Consider the following 20,847-nt stretch of genomic DNA (forward strand, 5'->3'; position numbering starts at 1 on the left):
AAGGGAAGCGAGCGCAAGGACGATAGGTGTGGTGATTTGGAGGAGGGAAAGGAGGAGGGGAAAGTGAATGAAGCATAGCACAGAAAGAATGAAAAAGAGAAATAGAGAGAGGAAGAAATAGAGTGAGAGAGGAAACGATAGAAAGAAGGAGGAAGCAAGCAAGGAATAGAGAGAGAGAAAGGGATGAAAGATAGAAAAGAAGAAAAGAGAAAGAATTAGAGGGACAGAAATAAATAAATAGAAATAAACAGAGGAAAAAAAGACAGAAAAAGCAGAGCGAAGAAGAAAGAAAGAAAATTTGCAAAACTTAGCAAAACGGCAAAAGCCGTTTTGCTAACATAGGGGCCCATCAGCTCCGCTGTCTCTTTAACACTGCGCGTCCAGTGCAAGCTACACCAATTTTCCTTCTTTTTTTCTTTCTTTCCTTCTCCCAGACAAACCAAGGAACTCAAAAACTGCTAGATTATATGAGCTTCAGGGCTAATGTAGAATTCTCGTTCCTGTGCATTAGCTTGAAGTACTCTTTTCGGAGGCTGAGGTCACTCACACGATCAATCAGTCAATCAAGCTGTCCTATGATTGTTATGATGATACTTGTGCTTTGTGTGTTTGCAGAGCTCATCTGCTGCAGATGCGGCACCTCTGATCGACCTCGGTGAGCCAGATGTAACCAGTGATCTCCAGAAGCTTGGTAAGAAGGACAAAGAAACGAATGCTTTGTTAATTAATTCGTGAGTCTTTGTTATCGTTATTCTAATCTCCCTAGTTCTATGTTTTATTTCAGTAAATTTAACTTATTGATCCTCAAGGGCCTAGAGGGCATTACATCAAGGGGGGCACATTCATTTCAACTCATTAACATGTAGACAATACTCTGTCTCACAAGCTTGTTGCTGGATTGGCTGACACTAGCTGTGATTTGCCAGTCTAGAGCCAATCGATCCACAAGCATCAAATTTGTACCCGCTGTAAGTCGAGACAGACGTGCAACTACAACTTTTGTACACTCACAGCTTGTGTGTTACTAAGGCGAAAGCATTAGCTATCTCACGTGAAGGTGGTGTTGAAGAAAATCACAGCGTGAAGGTGAAACGGTAAAAAAGTTTATTGCATGACCTCTCAATGTGGCTCAAGGTAGGCGGGCTGTGTGTTACGTCATCTTTGCCGTGTTCGTGTTACTAAAAAAAATTTTAAAAGCGGTGTTCTCATGACTGTGCTTTCTGACGTCTATGGAGTAATGCGGAAAAGGTGCACAACACTGAGCCAGGGCTTAGTGAATTGTGTGGTAATCCAAAAGTATAGGCTGTGCCGCAGGAGGCTCAACAAGCCAAATGGCTCATCAGATTCTGACGTGACGATTCAGTCTGTAAAGGGAAGCTGAAGAACTTTTTAAGAAAAATTACTTTAGCCTGTATAGTCACAGTTTGTTAGCTACTGAATTCGAGTATCGATGTGAGAGTTCTCAAAAGTGAATGCAAATAGCATTTTTTGGCAAAAAACTGCGGCTGTGGCAGCAGGGCATCTTGAGATTATGAGCGAATCCGGTGACATCATCTCTGGTAGGCCGTGTCATCTGCAGCAGCGGCACTGTTGAAGCATGACCTCCACGATAGGTCCGGCAACGGCACGCCGCTGGAGCTAATCACGGAGGCCACTGTTGAAGATACAAGAGACGCTTTTTCACATTGCACTCTGCTGCTTGTCATTATGGCAGATATTGTAATCCAGCTGCAGAACTCTCAGCTTCTCTATGCTTACTTGAGACTCTGGTACATAAACAGCACTCTCGTACTCGGTTCGGATCAGTGAGTGGCAGGAACCTTCCATCGGAGTGCAGCGCTGCTCCACTAAGGGACTTGAAGATGACATAGTTTCGGTTGGTTCGTTTCCACGCCCACACTTTCGGTGTGCTCGCGTGGGTAGAGCGAGACAAACTTTTATATCGTGTATTCGAAGCTCCTGCTGCAACAACTGCGGAAAAAATTGGAACATCGTCAACAATAATGTTTGTCCTTGTTCAGCGCGAAGTTTACCGAATTCTAAAATCGCGCCAGCTTCCCTTTAAGGCATCGCCATAAGGCTTTGCCAGCTTCGAGTCGTCTTAGCTGTAGTGTAAGAGACCCTCGGAATTTAGTTTTCTTGTTTTCAGTGCACTTTCTTCCGTGGTTTTCCCTTACTATATACAAAGTGACTTTTTTGTACACAGCGTTGGGACCTGCTGGGACTGGAGGGGCAGGTTCAAACCCGGCGGCCAAACCCTCGGGCGACGAGTTTGACATGTTTGCGCAGTCCCGGCACAGCAGCGACACAAAACCCAGGTGAGGGCATGGCATGAATCAGCAAATAATGTCGCTCGTGTCTCATTTCTATACCTGCATAGTACACTTTGCATCAGTTTAAACAGGAACGGCTAATCTTCATGAGTCAACGCAGCAATTTTCACAAATGCATAGCTAGAAATCTCAATCACTGCTATTTGCTGTGCAGTCTGTTGAGGAGTAGCAAACCTTATTGAATGATCAGGTTTTTTTTTTAAGTGCAGTAGAGAAAATAGTTCTTGACATTTTAATACAATGTGCTTTCTTTTCTTTTTTTATATTAGTGCACCAATGCATGATGTTACAAGTGACACATCTCAAACTGCCATACCTTCCTGCTGTCACCTGTTCAGGCTTGTTCCAACTGTTTGCTTAAGCTTTGTGCGTCCAAATATGCCTGAGTAATATGCTTTTATCTTCTAAGACACATTGTTGCTTGTGCCGTCTGTAATTTGCCATCAACTACGAAGGACGAAAATCTTTCTGTAGAGTTTTTTTTTGTGGTGCAGTGCTACATAGTGTTGTGGAATTCGAGTGCTGTGTATTTGACTGGACATGCCTGTTGAAACCTTTCAAGTTGGAACTGTTGCCTACATCTATTAAACTCAAATGCTTTGAGTAATTTTCTTGATCTTTTTTATTCCCCCTCTCTGCTTGGCTGCTGCAGTGGCAGCACATATGCCGACAACACCAACATTGACCAGCTCGCGGTCGGTCTCGGGGCACTCGCACAAGTCAGGGGTCAGAAGGTGAGTGGAAGTGAACCTGGATTGTGACCTCCGGTTCACTCTTTATTTGCATGGCTGAAAGCGCTTGTCTAAAGGTGTTCATGCCTGAGTATGTGGCACGTTAAAGAAAATGCTTCGTGCATCCAATAGTGTGCGCGCTTATGCTTGCTTTGTTGCTTTAGAGCTGTCTGCTTAGACTTTGGATGAGCTTGAAGCATAAGATTTTCAGGTAGAGCGACCGTTTTGATAACAAATTGCTGTCCACATGTATACTGAGCCTTCATTCAGTTCAAGAGGTTTCCTAAAGGACAGAGGGAGCGTTTGGTGTAATCAGGCCTTTACGACTGAATTACCTCCAGATAACATTTACTTACATGACAAATCACACTGGGAAGCACATTTTTCAAGGTTCATATATGGAGCATGATGAGACACTTAAACCCCTTTGTTAGAGACAGGTGATGTAAGAGACAGCTGATTATAAGAGACACCATTGTGCCCACAGTGAAATAGGGGTTGACTAGAAAATGAGAATGCGGTACCTTGCTTATTAGAGACACCTCATATGAGGTACAATTCAACTGTAATTGTTTGTTTGTTTAAGGTGAGCCTAAAATATATTGAGGATTTATACTAAATGGGTGTGATTTCACTACTGTTCAACTTTGCTTCTGCAATTGAATCATGCGGCCTAAAGTGAATGAATAATTAAGTTGATAAGTGAATACTTTTATTTAGTTACCGTGAAGTACTGGTTTCTCAAGCAGGTAATTTTGTATCCCTCTCTATGTTCAGCTAAAAAGGCAGAAGAGCATTATGTGTTTGGAAGTCTCTGAAATTGTGTTCAAAATTAAAATACAAAAGATAACTTTACAGATATCCCAAATGTAACACATGTGTTATAAAAAAAGATATATAAAGCAAAAACACATTTGCACTGAAAAGCAGTACTACGCTCGGAAAGATGTGTTCAGAGATGTGTCAGACTTTTTCTTTTTAGTGGTATGACTGTATAAAGTCATTGCTATATTTTTTTGTCTTTAAGTAAGTGAGGATAGGACCCACAGCTAAACCAGCAATATTGCTATTTGTGCCAGTTAACGTTTACATTAAAATATCTTTTAGTTGCAACATTAATGACAAAAGCGAAAGTGCGAAAATGGAAAAAAAAAAATTAAAAGATGAACGCTCGTCCTGTTTCATTTCATAGCCCTGCTGTCATCAAAGTTAGGCTTCGTAAAAATTTAGACACCTTGAAATAGCATCAGTTTAGGACTTCTTCACTGCTAAGTCGCCAGGAACTTCAGAAAATTTATACAGTGTGCTACATAAACCGAACATTACCATATGTATTAGTTCTATTCTTAATGCACCGCAGTGCTTCAGCTGAACACGTATTTGTTGAATTTACAGCCAACACCAGTGTAGTTCTGAAGTTGAGTAGCGTATTCAGTTATTATTCATGTAAGGATAAACAGCGCATAAAGCCAACAAAGAGGAAGTGTGGTACAAAAAACCCAGAGATGCATTCATGACAGCTTTGTGCATGCGTCTTCAAATTGTGCCTCTCTGTGTCTTCGACAGTTTCCTGCAATTTTCACCTGTACAAAGTTCGGAAGCTTTGGCAGCTACCTTCAGTCAGTCAGTCAATCAATCAGTTTTATTACATGTTGATTAACAGGCATTAAATATACTGACCAGGTACCCAAAGTACTAGACTGCAATTGGACCCTTGACGACAGGAACGAGCCAACGTTGCCTTATGTTGGCTTGTTTTTTGGATTGCAGTTGGCCTAAACATAGCTTTGGCATGATTTGAATACTGAAGTGGGCTATGCATGAGATTGGGACCGGCTTGCCGTCGCTTGCTTGGGTTTCGCAACGCTGTCCTGCCACATTTTCATTGTTGTGGTTGTGCAATGTTTTTTGTTGGCTTCTTGTTGCATTGTTTCCATGTCAACGCTCGATTTTCTCCACAACATCCAGGTTGAAGCGGAATCCCTTCATGAGGTGAGACTTGGTCCGGGTTGTACACTGCTTGTCTTGGTGTTGCAAAATCAATCTTTTCTTTCTTCGCATTATTTTTTTTGCTTACCTTGATGCGTCTGTTAGAATGCAGCAGCTACTTAAGCTAGCGCTAATTAGAAAAAAACAAAATAAGGGGAAGTAATTGTGGGCTTGTATTTTTTTTAGACAGCTATGCAATGCCAGGGAATGCATGTGAGTCGTTGTTTATAGTATGCCAATACATAGTTACATAATTGAAGTATAATAGACGTAAGATAAAGATAGGCTTGTGTGAATATAAACTTTTTTGGTTCAAAGCAAAGTCGCAGTGAATGGTAATTAGTACTATTGTGCAATTTCAAAGCAAATTCGTGTAGCAGTAGGGTGCAAGTTATAAGTGGTGAAATGCATTGCATTTTAAAATTGGCCATACTTCAGATGACATTAAAAAATGTTTTTGTTAATGATGTACTAATTACATTTAATAACATACTAATTACAATGTGAACTAACCATGTGTAATGTAGGTGTATTTGGGGGCTGTGAGGTGAAGCTACTGACGCAGATTTGCTAATAGTGTGTTAAATAGTCTGTTAAGTAGACATAGGCTTTTATGAAATTGCTATAACACGCATAGTGCACTTGTAGTGTTGTCCGAGTGCTCATTGCACTATAATAAACAACTTAAAAGGGCCCTGAAACACTTTTCCAACTATCGAATGGCTTCACTAAAGAAGTTTATTACCTCACAAATCGAACGCCGCAAAAATTTGCAGAATCCGTCAAGTACGAGCGGAGTTGCAGAGATTTGTCGCACGCTGTAATTGCTTTCTCTCTTTCTCTCGTCCCGACGAATGCGCTGGAAGCCAAGCAGGGAGCGATGTCATGGGGGAAAGAAGTCGTGTCATGCACACATCATGACCTTGAGCACCCTTTTTTTTTTTTTTACGCGGGGGTACGTGGCGGCCTCCTGCGGTGGGCACAGTAACTATGCAGCCAACGATGCTCAAATCAGCGAATGGACATGACCTTGGGCATATGGCACAGTCATTTGAGTACACTCAAACCTCGATATAACGAATTATCCGTTATAACGAAGTAAATGAAGAATAGTCTTGTCGTAGCTAGTTCTACAAATAAACGTTTTTAACGAATTTTCGGATATAACGAAGTTAGTTTTGTGGCAGACGTGACTTTGTTATAATGAGGTTTGAGTGTATATGGCATAATTTGTAGAGAGAAGAGGGAGCAATTTTTAGCTGACTTTGAGAATTAATTGTAAATTCCAGGCTGCGTGCCGCACTATAATATTTGGCTCGCGTGTTCTCAGGAGCCGCGACTACCAGTCGGCAGCATTTTCTGACCATGCTGAGAAAGTGTTGCAGGACCCCTTTAATATGCCCTGGTCTACCATCAGGCCCACTGTGAGCCTATTTAATGTGAAACTTGGTCCATTTTCTGGAGCTGGTAATTATGTGCAGAAAAATTTGTGCAACTTTTACCAGCACTACTAACCATAGGTCGGCAAAAAAAAAAAACGTGGAGCTCACTCAGACTCACTAAAATTTTCCTTATCCGGACTCGATTATACTCAGACTCTCCAAAATATTACTCTAGACTGTTTAGACTCAGACTCGCGGTTCGATAGGAGTGTGAGTGAGCCTGAGTGGGTTGACTCACATTTAAGTTTGCCGACCTACTCTACTAATGTAAACATGTTGATAGCTTCCTGACATCTTTTGTGGGCATTTTTTTTTTGTTCATTTGGGTTGAAACGTGGAGGTATTTCTTGCATGTGGATGGTCGTTTTCCCCTGTTTCTTTTTGTTCTTCTGTTTGAGATTTTTATTTTCCCCGCTGTTTTCAATCCTGCATGACAGAGCCACAGAGAAAGAGACTTTGACGAGATGGAAGAGTGGCTAAGGGAAAAGGTAGGTGTTCGTTAACAGAGTGTGACTAATTGAGCATTAACAAACGAACACACTGATTTTTTACGCACGTATGTTTGCATGTGTCTCATGAGTCTGCATGGAGCATGTGTTTTCAAGTAACGCTGAATGTAAGGCATGAAAAGTATTAAGAGTCTAGTGGTTGATGCTGTTTCTAATAAATGTTCATGTGGCGTGAAAAGTTTATGGACTATGGAACCGGAGAAAGAGCTGAACAGTCTTTGCAGCTTGTGCCTGCATATGCCAATGAATTTTTTTTTAATTTTTCTACTGCATACAGTGTGCCACACATATTATTAGTAGCATTTGTAGTAAATGTGTTAATTAGTATTTCTTTATTTTCTTTATTTATTTCATAATACCCCTAAAGGCCCCCGAAGGGGTATTACATAGGGGAACAGACACATGAATGAAATGAAGGTATGGGTGATGATAGAGTTTGTGGAGAAGCGAAAGGCGGGCAGTTCTGCGGCGATGAGATATGTCGTCCAGCTGAGCGTAACTTTTTAGTGCTGAAATGCTAGTATAGGGTGAATAATCAGAAAAGATGAAACGGGCTGTACGGTTTTGAAGAGATTCGATTTCTTGGGTGATGTAGACTTGTGAGGGATCCCAGATAGCGGATGCGTATTCGATTTTAGGACGTATTAATGTGATGTATGCCAGTCTACGGAGATTATCTGGAGCATGCTTGAGGTTGCGTGTGAGTAGACCTAATGAGCGGTTAGCTGATGCCAACGTCGGGAGGATGTGATGATGCCACGTAAGGTCAGACTGTAAGTGAACACCTAGGTACTTATACGAAGTTGCCAGTTGAATTGTTATTATTGATTACGTAGGATGTCGGAATACGTTGTATGCGCCTTGTAAATGATAATAACTGTGTTTTAGCTGTATCAAGAGTCATCAACCGTGTTTTAAAGCACTATGTTGCATTATGCTGCTTTAACAACATAATGCTGTAAAGACGGTGCACTTATTAGCGTTTGGATGACCATGAAATCACACAACTTAGCCCATCTATAGCTCGACATAATGTTACTAGGAACATACTGCTGAAAAATTCAACTTTTTGTAGAACCTGTGGTACCTAAGCTTTGGACCTTCACAAAAACATGTTTTTGTTTTTTCCTAGTAAATAAATAGGTATAGTGGACTTGTGGTAATTTGCCTCTGGCAGTTCCAAGTTTCTGTGAAATACATATCAGTCTCAAAATTTTGATTGCCCCTTTTCATTTTACAGTGCATTTCAGAGCTAATCAAATTGAGTTAGGCTAGTGAGGTTTTTGATATGTTCACATTTTCTAGCTTCACAGGACCAAGGAAAATACGGCCTAAAAAAAGGCATATCATCACCTGGTCTGATTGTTAAATCATGATTATGTTGTTTGACTGTTTATACCATTGCAGCACATATTATGATCATCTGTATATAAATCCATGAAATTTACATAATTTGATGCCAAGGTTCTGGAGAACAAATTTGAAGCGAGTGGAAGTGTTAGAAATAAATTAGTGCATTTTACAGCAATTAATTGCAATGAAAGCATAAATGATTACTAATTGTTTTACTATATTTTAAACTGCTATATTTATAAACTGAAATCAACAACCCACTCAAATTACATCCAATAGTTACCTGCTGGCAGCGAGCATTTTTAAAAAGGTAAAAAAAAAATATACCTAGTTTGAAATTCCTGCAGAAACAACCCACATCCAACATCTTGCTAAACATGGCACTGCCTTCACCAAAGCGATTGTACGTAGCAAAATATTTAAACCAAAAGTGATACAAACGAATTAAGCAACAAAATGCTTAATTTATCATTAGCTCTGTGTTCGTGGTCTCTTCCTTGCCAATAGTAAGTCACGTCTCCAAATGAGGACGCCGTGTGACAAAGGGTTATGTTTGTCGGTGGCAGTGATAGGTTTGGTTGATTTACTTGCATCTTACTGTGAGGGGTCTGCACATTTTTACACATAGCGCACATTCACACAAAAGCAACAAGAGGAAATAAAAGAAAGAGAAAATGTACAAAATTGTAGACAGGTAAATCATGCAAGTCCTTGATTTGAGCGAGTTGGTACGTGCTTAGCTGGGGAAACACAGTGTTCCTTAATTTTGCGCTGTGTTTTCCCAGCTAAGCAAATCATGCAGCTGACCTAATCATCATAAAAATCATTGGTACAATACTTATGTCTGCTGTTACTATTCCTATTCTATACTCGGTTGCAACCTAAGAAAGAATGCCAGCTTCACCCACAGCTACCCCTGTCCCTCCCGCAGAGAATTTGCTTAAATGCTCTATCCAATAGCTCTTGCTCATTTTCGTGACTGCAAGCACTTCTCGAGCGTTTCAAATGGTTGACTTCCCATACAGGTGCATGTTTGTATCGCTAGCTTTAAGTAGGAAACTTGAAAGTGCTGGTAAATTTTGTCAGGGATTCTGACATCACCGCTCAGTCAAAGTTGATGTTTTAGGTAGTAGCAACTGACTTTTAACTCCTAATGTGTGTCATATATAGATTAGCCGAGAAAAAGTACTTACAGTTCGAGCTGAAACCAGCTAGCACGACTGTCTTTCGCGGGTGAAGGGCAGGCACGCCTGCAGTTCTGTGGGCAGAGCTAAAATTTTTTCTTAGTTGTAACTGACTATAGTCATCTACATGTTTGGCACGGTCACTCGTGTCAATATTTGTGTAAGCCTTGATTCTGTTTTTGAGGATATTGCATTCATCTACAAATAGCTTGCTAACGTTTGTTTACTAAGTCTGCAGAAAAATCCAGTTCCTAAAAGTTAACAAGAAGTTGTGTGCGGGTGGTAGGAATTCGTTTAGGCAATAGCAGGGAAATAACTGTGTGGATGTATCTTAGAGCTATGTGTAGCAGTCACCTATTCATGCATGCCCCTGTTTTCTTTTTTTAGCCATCCGAGACTGGACAGGAGTCAATTACCAGCACAGGTAAATAAGCCTCTATATTCCTTCCCCCTTCCCAAGTGCCGCTTGTGCATTATTGAAAAGTTGGAGCGTGAAGAGCAACAAATTATGTTAAGGCATGTAATCTCTCTCTAGTCGGCAAATAAGTATATGAAGTTGTGCCAAGTTTTAGACTGATTGAACGAAATGGCTGTTTAGTCAAAATTATGTTTATTATTTCATTTCTTCATTCTTGCAGCTCTCAACACTAAAATGTACAGCTGAAATAGGCATGGAAATGAGTATGTAAATGACTGGCTGTATAAATGCACTTGTAGCCATGCTACTTTTTTTTCTTATTGAAGAAAATGACAATCTAAGGCACCTGTTAATGCGCGTGAGCAGGTGATTTCCACAATGTGCAAGTCTGTAGCTGCTAGAAAAAAAGAAGAGACAGAAAAGGTAACCGAATGACAGCATGGGCAACCAACTTGTAAGGAGTGCGTTGTCCGACACAAGAAGCTTACAGGCGAAGGTAAGGCACACAAGAGGTGTTTTGGAGATTTGACGGCAAGACAATAGTGTTTGTAGGTCAGATTGTGCTTTTAGAGATGAAACACCGATGCCACGAGACCACGTTATAGAAGATCTTACATGTGACTTATGGGTGCCGCCACCTTGGACTGCTAAACGAATGTTTTCTTATTTTTGTGTATCGCGACATGAATTGATGAGGTCATGAAATGTTGAATGCCCCAACCCAGCCATTCCTGGTCCTGTCTGGTTCTTTCTGTGTCCTCGTATTTTTCGCGCTGTTTCGAACTCGTGAAACCCAACTGCTTTCATGCTTATTCGTCAGCCGTAGCACTGTTCGTCTAATTGTTAAAGATGCAAAACGGCAAGGTTAACAGCCCAATATGGCAGCACTGAAACCCATCCGTAAAGTAGTCTATGGTTGCCATAGCAACGGTATTTGCCTTCCCATACTTTCATCTCTCCCACGTTTTCCACGATTCAGAGTTTGACCGGTTCCTGGCGGAACGAGCAGCTGCAGCAGAACGGCTTCCTCCGGTGACCGCGTCCTCCACGACAACGACGGCGACATCCATCGGTGGACCAGCCATGCCACCCGCACCACCGCCGTCGCGGAATCGCGTCGAGCGGGACGAAAAAACGGAGAACAGCCTGTTCGCCTTGTAGACTTAGGGGGTATAGAAGTCGAGTGTACGTTTCCGTAAATGAGTCAACGGTGGTTGTCTGCCATTGATGCGGTCGTTGTAAAGTTGAGGAGGACGCAAAAGTGCAAAAAAAAAATATTAATGTTCGGCACCGGTGCAAACGCGGCGTCACTGAGGTGTCGGTGAAGTTTTCTGCATGGCATTTTGTGGATAGATTTATTTTTTTGAAGTCCCCGTGTTACGCGACTGTTCTACAACTGGAGTAATTTAGGCGGTGCCGGGAAAGTTTGGGATTACTTTCATTAATGCTACAGTTCACTTTTGCAGGTTTAGTACTGCGACCTTTTTTTTCCGGTGCAGACCGCGAACTTTGTACAGGTGAGCTGAATACGGTAGCGGCCGTTGTCTGTCTTTCGTAACTTCGACAGATTACATCTTTTCCTCTGTTTCGAACGAGGTGCGGCTAGAAGGTTTAGTTTTGTACATTTCATAACATCTTTATTTGAACAGAATGCATGATGAAAGAAAAATTTTTCCTAAAAAGGAGAAAGGTGTCTATTTAAGAAATACTTTTGTAAACTCACCTGCTCAGCATTGTGGAGTCATCCCAAAGATGTCCTTGTAATTTAGAGGTTTGTGAAGCCTTTTCTAAACATAGAAGAACAGCTGACTTAACCTGATTAGGGTTAATAAAGCACGATTCAAATGTAACAGAAAACTAATTTAACCATTTGAAAGCTACAGACGGTAGCAAGATGGCTGCAAAGCTTTTGATTATTTAAATAAATGTAGAAATGTTATTCTATGTATATTTGCAAAGCTGCATCTTGCTACAGTCTATTATTTAACAAATTGTTATTATTTACTTTATGATCACACTGTATCGTGTTCACGATAGAAACTACAAAACATGCTATCAGTGCTTTACTAGTGCAAAACAGGATTTGTGTACTGTGTGTGCTTTGATCAAAGGTAGTTGTCAATCACTGCAAGAATTACCGTGCAGTTCTCTTCAAAAAGGGAATTCTACATAACTGAAGTTCTCTTCCAAACATTTCTGGGCTTTTTCTAATCTCTGTTTAGTGATATTCCTGGCCAGCTTGTATCTAAGACTCTTTCTTTTACACCATGGTGTGCCGTGATGTTTCTTGAGAAACAAGACTTGTTGCCCTTGCATGATTTGAGGTTGGCCAGTGTACATGGCTGCAATTTTAAACCATGAGATGGCTTTGGAACTGTTCCTCAAAAATTCGGCATTTGGGAGGTTCAGCTCAAGCGGTATTCTGTAAGAGTCCACTGGCTGGATAGACCATTTTGGCATGTTCCGATTGAATGGCGCTTGATAGATAGCTGATCGGCATCGATCGTAACTGCTGCTATCGAGCGCTGTCCAGTCAGCGTGGACTGATACGAACAGACTACTTAGTATAATCTTATGCAATACCACACTTGCGCTGGAGTTCTGAGATGCTGATCAAATGGCGTCATATTTTCAAGTGGCATTATAAAGAATGGCAAGGTGACAAAGCACTTTGTCGGTAAATGAGCTTCTTCATTTCTCCTACTGTGTTTCTTTTTTTGAAGCAGAGCTTTCGCATTTTGTCATTCAGTAGGCATGCCAAGGTTCTGTTCTTTGATATGTCAAAAAAGCTTTAATGCAATGTTCATTGTTGGGAAAACAGCAGTGCAACTGAGCAAAGCATTTTAACATAGTCAAGTTGTTTTCAGAGTGACAGCTATGTTATAACTTGTGTTGCTCCGAGGCAAGGAAAAAAGGTTCTCATTGTTGGGCATACATTAAGGTTCCTGTAATTTTCTTGTTCACAAGCTGCAGGTGTCAACAGAGGCACTATCCATGCATGTAGTAGTATTACTGTAGAGTCTTTGTAAAAGTGATTTGAAAGATGCTTATTGTACAAGACAGGTGTGACCCGAGCATTCTGTTACTGGCATTTGCAAACATGATGGCACTATAAACTTGTAAATGTTATGCACCAGGAAGTATTGTTGAAGCTTTACTGTGTTTGTTCACAAGCTGTGCTGCTGCAACGCTCATGACGCACGTCAAGCGACATGCAAGTTTGACAACCGAACCGGAGTAGTGGCAATGGTGACAAATGCTGATGTAATGTGGTATCTGTGTTATGATAACTTGCTCATAGATTACATTCGATGGCTCTGGTGGAACAAAGTTGTGCGTGGAAGTTGCACGTGCAACTTGGTATCCACTGTGCAGTTGGGATGTGAGAACGTGTCATCCACTGTACAGCTAGAATATGGGAACTTGGCATCCACTGTACAGCTGGGACATGGGAACCTGCATCCACTGTACAGTGGATGCCAAATTTCCACGTCTCGCCTCTGTGTTTGCATAGTCACTCTAAGGAGAGTGTTAGTGTTGCATTCCATTGAAGCAGCAGCAAGAGTGCGCAAAATGTGTCATAGTGCCAAGGAACTTGCTTCCTCGCATCGTTCTTGAAAAATTACAATCTGACCAGGTGCGTGAGAAGTGTTCAAAAACTGCGTGCATGTGCATCATATGTTGCGTTGGTGTAAGACAGGCAGGCATGTTTTGGAGTGAGTGTTCATCAAAGCGTCAGACTCTTGTTCATTTTTTTTTTCTTTTGTTCTGTCCAAAGCTGTGTCCTTTTCTTCTTCATTGTTCTGTTTGTGACAAACTCTTCTTTCTCTTGTCTGTTCCCAGCAGACTGTGATCTTTTTGGTTGTGGTAATAGTTGCTGCTTCACACATGCAGTGAACTTCCTTTTTAGAGCACTGTTCTTTCAGTGGCATTGAACTTTGGCATTGCTTAGTAGTTCCTACGAATGGTGTTGAATTTTTCGTAAGCGTTCAAAGCAGCCGTTTCCCATGAGTGAACCAGAAATGTTGCGTTTTTTCGAAGCACTTCAGTCACTTTCTTGCTGGTTCCCCATTGGGGCCTGAAATACATTTTTTGGGCATGTAATTAATGTTCTGTGTCTGTCATCGGAGTGCTAACTGTGGTTGTGCTAACTTTAGGCATGTTCACATTTTCCCTGGTCGGTTTATGCTGTAAAGCATTAATGTGGTCTTTGGTGGATATCTTGAGGGCCCTGTGAGCTGCAAGTTTAATGAGCCCTGCTTTTAAAATTGTGCAGTTGACATGAATTAGCATTTACAGTTGCACCCAAAATGAGTTGCAACGTGCTGCCCAGTGTCAAAGCGGCACCAACATTGCACGGATGCACAGAGCTAGAAAACAATCAGCGACGTTGTTCTATTCTAAGCAGCAGACACACGTTTCGGTGGCAGCAATACAAAAAGAACCTTTATTGCAGGCAGCAGCGCGCTTTTGTAGATAATGTCGGCCGTCGGGCAAGCATATGTCATCGATGGTCGGATCTTGTCTGACCACATGCCTGATACAGAATAAACATAAACACTGTTTCTACTACGGGTATTTCCAAAACCAATTTCACATTTGCTGGCCTCTTCAACCATGGCCACTGTGTTGCAACTCATATTGAGTGCCACTGTACTTTGCAGCTGACATTAGGCTGCTGGGAAGTGGAAGTTAGCAGTGGCAATGTATACAAACCTCGTGCATTCGACATAGCAGCTGCACTTGCACACCTGAAACAGTAAGCATGCACCACATTAAAAAGAACAAAATGAAAGAAAGTTGCGAGTCATTCCACTCGGTGACGGTTGATGACCAGCAAAGCTGTTTAGCACATGATTCAGAGGTGACACAGAATTTCGAACCATCGCTAATCGCACGCCTTGCAACTTAATCCGAAATGTCTGCCCAGGAAGTCCCTTATGAATTTAGCGCATGCTCCTTTAAAGTTTTCCATTTGAGTAGCATGCGTCTTTTTGCCGCGACATGCGTCGCCTTGTCTGGCTTGCCGCGTGCGCTTGGCATTTCGTGCGCAGTCTTAATTGGCATTTGCTGCTCCTGTGTTCCCTTCTTTATTAGTGGACGGGTGGTGAGTGGTGGAGTTTGGACAAAAACATGCGTTTTTGTTGATGAATAGGAAAAATACACAGAACCCAAGCCATATATAGCTGCACTGCAAAAGATTCATGTGCTGTTGCCTCATGAGGACGGTTAAGAAGTAAGCTTACATTTCCTTGTACTAGTACGCGGTGATGGCATTGAGGCCGCCATATTGTTCTCCCGCCAGCACAGTGAGAAAGTTGCCCACCATATTGGTTTGTTATCTCCGCAGCACAGTGGAAGGTGTGAATAGCAGGGATGTCGCGATTGTCCGCATGGTCGACTCATATTGAGTGATGTTGATCTGTGATTTTTTATGATGTTCTAAAGGGCCAATGTTTTCATACCAAATCACCAGAATGCTACCGGAACATGTACAGCGTGTTCTGGCGTTGCATGTGTAAATTGATTGATATCAAAATCGTGCAACGCTTTCCTTTAACTGAAGGGCATTTAAAGGGTGCATTGCTTTTTCAGAAGCGTATATCCTTCAAGACTTGATGAGTTGCCCGATTGGGCAAGTAAGAATGCACGAAGTTTTGCGACTTTGCTCCTTCACGTAGCTGACAAAGGCTATTATCCATGTCCTCTTATGCCACACTTCAATGTCTTTTTTCAAACTTGGCCTAATTGAGCTGAATGGGATGTCCTGTATGTGTTAATCCTGTGCCCATTGCACTTATGAGAGGAGCAAAAGAACGCAGTTGACACTTTGCAAAAATTTGTCATTGGGCCTTCCTGCAACAATATTTTCCAGCCGAAAACTCTCCTTCACAGAATGGTTTGCTCACTCTGAGCGAGGCGCGCCGGCACCACGAAGGCTTGTGAATGTCGCGCTTCATTTTTTAAGCTCCCTGGTATACAGATAGAAAGGGAAAAAAGAACGAAAGGCAGGGGCGACGCTAGAATATAATACTATAAGGGGGGAGCGAGGGTCCAGTGTTTAGTGAAAAAAAAGTTAGCTGTGCTAATCTGAGGCTGCTTGGCTGGAAAATATATTTGCTCTTGCATGCATAGCAACATTTTTTGCAAAGTGTCGATTTGTGTTGAAGGCTTTTGCTGATAACAAATATTTTTGGGTGACAAAGAGCATGAGCCAAAATATGTGCATAATTAAGTCAGATGCTTCTTTTCTGTGTCCTTGCAAACTGTTAATCGCGCCTAAAGAGTGCGTGGTGTAAGTAATGTAATATATGCGCCGGTTCCTGCGTAGCACTGTTCACGCGGTATTGCGGTTGGTTCAGTCGGTGTAGCCTGTAGCTTCGCGATATCTTGTTCACACTGTAGCGACGCGCATTGTGCGGTGGTTTCTTGTGTACATTGTTAAAAAACGAAAAAGATATGTATCTTCGTACCTGTCCTCATTTCGTTTCTTCCGTCGTTTCGTACTGCTGTCATTTTAATTTTTTTTCTTATTGTTGCTGTTGTCATCCGCGGCGCACCTTTTCCTCCGGATATTATATATTGATGATAATAAAGAAATATTGAACCTGTCAACAGACCGCATGGTGCGCTGTCTTTAATCTTGTTTTGGTCGACGTGGCAAGGAAAAAAGAATAAATTTCAAAAAGGAAAGAATTATGTGACATGTTCATAGGACATACAGCATAATTCAACGCAGAATGTTAGGATTTTTCTTGTTCCGTTGTGTTCATTTCTTTAATCCTCCGTGGCGACAAGGTGCTGATACCGGTGATAGCGGTAGTGCCCAGTCTCGCGATACTGGTGAAGGGCAAACCAAGGAAAATGAAAACGGACTATTTTATTGCAATTATATGGACACTCTTGCCGGGTTTTTGCCGTCACCATCATGTCTCGTATATGTCTTGCTGATAGCAAATTTATATGCATGTATATGTATAAAAAAGCCATAAAAAATATTTTTTTTAAATTTCAGACGCGCGACCAGGGATTTGAACCTGCGACTTCGTGCCGCAGCGCGCCGCGTTAGCAAACTCTACCATGCGTCTGCCAGCATACTAACGACGAGCTTTTATATACACCATTTACCGCTGGCGGTACGCAGATCCAAAAATGTTCTAAAAGCGGGGTGAGCTCATGATTCTATAAGATTCACTCCGACTTAGCACAACACAACAGTATTCTCACAGCAGATCAGGAGGTGGCGCAAGACGGCACAAAGGGCGCACTTTAAAGCAACGCTCCTAGAATTTGAAAGCTGCCCTTGAGACGTGGACGAGAAAGTGGCCTCTTTCTGTAGCCACTCGCGATGTGGAACACCAAGCTAGAACGCTTCTAGTACACTCTAACCGAGCACACAATATTTCCGACGCCACCCCACATGCCGCAGTTTAAAAAAAAAAGATGCCAGGCCTGTGCGGAAAGCTCAGCTGGCCAGCTGTCAGTTTAGTTCGCACTCGTCCTGTGTGTGTTCTTCTCGTGCATCCTTTGTGTTTGAGCGCCATGCAGCAAATTTCGAGCTGCTTGTCATTCTAATTTAAAATATTGGAGTGCAACATTTGACGAGGACAAGACAAAGTACATGACAGGACGGGCGCTGTCATGTACTTCTCTGTCTTGTCCTCGTCAACTGTAGCGCTACAATATTTTAAATAATAATGTATCACCAACTAGCCCCGCAATGTGTATTGCTCGGGCGCGCATTTTGTGACGTTGCACTTAATTTTTCTTTCTCGCACGACGCTCCCATTGGTCAATTCCAGCTATAGCAGTTGCATGCGAGCCACCACATGTCGAAGGCACAAAATTTTAGGTCGAAGCCTTAGGTGCCTCATCAAACATGAATAGTGAGAGAGATTTAGATTTTCAATCGGGCATAATACACACACGGTCAAAGCCAAACGTAAACCATTGCGAAACACTTTTCCGTTGCCATACTGCTGCAGTTTCCGTAAAACGGAGTCCCCTTTAGCAGAGTGTAACATTGGGGGAGTTGGGGAGTACCCTTACAATCTTGTTACTCTAGTACATTGAACACAGAACGTGCCGTTAAAAGGCCAAGTGCTATTCTATGACCGAAATACATGTTTATTCAAAACAGACCCCTTACAAATGTCCTACGTTATGCATAAGTCCAAGACACTCCGTTTTCCAAAATGTGCACCGCAGATCGTAAAAAATTGCACAAACTGCTGAATCAACAATCTTGCCAGATAGTTCCACGTAACTTCAAGAAACTAGGTTTTATGAAACGGACTGAACATAATAATTCTGTCTCTTGTGGAGACATAAGTTGTAATCCAGAAATAAAGTACAGTGCTTGCGAAGGCGCCCCTTACAAATGATATTGTTGGCTTTGTTATAGTCTAACAATCCCAAGAATATAGTGTGACAATCCCAAGAATACATAGATTGTACTGTTCAGCTATAACATATGTCAATTGTTTAACCGAATACAAGGACGCTTCTTTTAATAATCTGTATACCTTTGGATGCGGGCAACATACAGGGTCATCCACATCTGAGGTGAACGCCTCATTAGTATTCAGGACCTCAGAGACGCTGATGTTTAGTGCATAATTTGGAAAATTATTATTGTCTATCAACACCACGAATAAACGTCATATAACGGAGGTTTCCATAGTAAAGTAGAATAAACATTCTAGTTTTGAATAACATTCTAGTTTTACCAGCTTGAATACTAATGACATGTTCACCTTGGATGCGGTTGACCGTGTACACAACGCCTTTTCTCATGCACTCTAAGAAAAAAAATCGAGTATTTGGGGAGTGTTTCTGCCACAACAATAATCGTCATCTGGCTGGCTCGCGTTTCCTTTCTTGAAAACCTGGCTCTCATCTCTTTCCTATCAAGAATGCTATGTCACACTGATAACACATGCGTCGTTTGTGACCCGGAAGTGCCAGGACCGCGGTGATAACGCGAGGAAAATAAGCGAGGTGGATGACGATTATAGTTGTGTGGCAGAAATACTCCCCAAATACCTTAGAGTGTGGCTATTGCGTTAAACGCCTGCTGGAAATTCATGTTACTATCCTTGCATGCTGTGTTTATACTCAGTCTGACAATTCTTTGGCAGCAAAGTGAAGACTCCTGCTGGCAACAGTCAATAACCGCTGCGATCCTGCAAATGCCGTTTCGATGTTTCGGCTGTATCTCCGTGAAAAGCACCATATCTTTTTGTGGCACACAACACTCTTAAAGGGGCCCTGTAACACTTTTTCAGCATGGTCAGAAAACGCTGCCGATTGGTAATCGAGGCTCCTGAGAACACACGAGCCAAACATTATAGCGTAGCACGTGGCCTGGAATTTACAACTAATTCTCAAAATCGGCTAGAAATCCTTCCTCCTCCTTTCTACAAATGATGCCATACACCCGAATTCACGGCCATTGGCTGATTTTAGCATCATAGTTACCAGGCCGCCACGTGCCCGTGGTCACACGATAAAAACAGCATATCCACGGAGTGAATGATGATGAGTGTCGCCGAAGCTGCGGATGTTCATCGGTAAACCGTGAATCTTCCGTGAATTCTGCCCAGTACATCATCACCGACGTGAGATAGGGCGCGTTTATACTAAAGGTTCGATGAGTTATGACGACTTGCAGCTCACTTTAATTTTACATGTACGCTGTGAATTTTCATTGTTTAGAAAACCATTGCTTTAGAAAACATCTGGCGTCTTTCGTTAAGCAGCTGGCGTCTTTTCCTCTTGCTTTAGAAACATCTGGCGTTCTTCCGTTTTGCTTTTACAAAACATCTGGCGTCTTCCGTTGGTTTATTTCATCAATCAACAGCGTTTTGAACAAAATTGTTATTGATTAATCACGCACAGGAGAAATCTCACCAGGCACTACCTTGGAGGTAAAGAATGGCTGCTAATGGGAATGAGAGACAGAAGAAGTCGGCTTTTAGCTACCGCTGCGAATTTTTTATTGTTCAACAACGCACAGGAAAAATCTCCCACCGGCACCACCTTGGAGGTCAAAGCGTAAGACTGGTTACGGACTACGACAACGAGGGACGAACGGGTGCCGCCTTAAGGAGCTTCGCCCCTAAAAAAAAGTGTCGAAGGTCACGATGCGTGCATGACGTAACTTTTTTTTCCCGTGCCATCGCTCCCTGCTTAGCTTCAGCGTGCTCGTCGGGGCGAGAGAAGAGAGTGTGCGACAAATCTCTGCAACTCTGCTCATTCTTGACGAATCCTAAAAAAATTTTTGTGGCGGTTGATTTGTAAGGCAATAAACTCTTTAATGCAGCCATTCGATGGTTACTTCGAAAAGTGTTGCAGGGCCCCTTTCATAATACTGTGTGGTTTAAAGTTGTGAGCGTGGTTCACTGTAAAACAAAAATTATACTGTCCCTTACGCATTGACCTAAGATGATTTGAAAGTGAAAGCCATCTTTTTTGTCTTTTGATTCTTCCTCCTCTTAGTTGATTGTATTGATCCTTCGCCCCGCCCTGAACGCTTCTTGCACCTAACATGGTTTTTGCAGCAGTGCTTTCGGGAGCAGCCCACGTTTGACCAAGTGACTATGCCGTATGATGACATCATCATGTGGCATCACGAATTTTGGCAATCTGTGACATCATGATGACGTCATCGCATCATGATTTTTTGCATCACTTAGTGTTAACGCTGCCACCAACGGTCTATTCTCACATTTGATGAGGAGGCATTTAAAGCTTTTGCCTTTACAAAACACCCTATCTGGCACATAACCTCATATTTCTCAGCAGAGCTTGTAGAATTCACTGTGCTTCTTACAAAGTGTGAGACAGTTCATAAATGTGCAAGGAAATGTGCACTTTTTGCCAAATA

The 20,847-nt window shown here is 42.0% G+C and overlaps 1 protein-coding gene across 5 annotated transcripts in view; it reads left to right on the forward strand.

Annotated features, from left to right (window-relative positions):
- Positions 1-16,579, forward strand: part of LOC119400429 (TOM1-like protein 2) — a 33,786-nt gene extending 17,207 nt beyond the window's left edge. Inside the window, exons 9-16 of one of the 5 annotated variants that reach the window (XR_007417008.1) lie at positions 616-691; positions 2,207-2,318; positions 2,986-3,067; positions 5,033-5,056; positions 6,933-6,983; positions 9,929-9,965; positions 10,939-13,292; positions 13,372-16,579. Coding sequence is in view for 4 of the 5 variants with exons in the window: in XM_037667457.2 (XP_037523385.1) it covers positions 616-691; positions 2,207-2,318; positions 2,986-3,067; positions 5,033-5,056; positions 6,933-6,983; positions 9,929-9,965; positions 10,939-11,120 (564 nt within the window). In the remaining variant the exon portion in view is untranslated. Of the gene's footprint in view, positions 1-615; positions 692-2,206; positions 2,319-2,985; positions 3,068-5,032; positions 5,057-6,932; positions 6,984-9,928; positions 9,966-10,938 lie in introns of all 5 variants that reach the window. The other 4 variants (XM_037667457.2, XM_037667459.2, XM_037667458.2 and 1 more) reach the window with 4 other exon arrangements.
- Positions 16,580-20,847: the final 4,268 nt, after the last annotated feature.

The sequence above is a fragment of the Rhipicephalus sanguineus genome, chromosome 7 (assembly GCF_013339695.2).
Source record: "Rhipicephalus sanguineus isolate Rsan-2018 chromosome 7, BIME_Rsan_1.4, whole genome shotgun sequence".
NCBI lineage: Eukaryota > Metazoa > Arthropoda > Arachnida > Ixodida > Ixodidae > Rhipicephalus > Rhipicephalus sanguineus.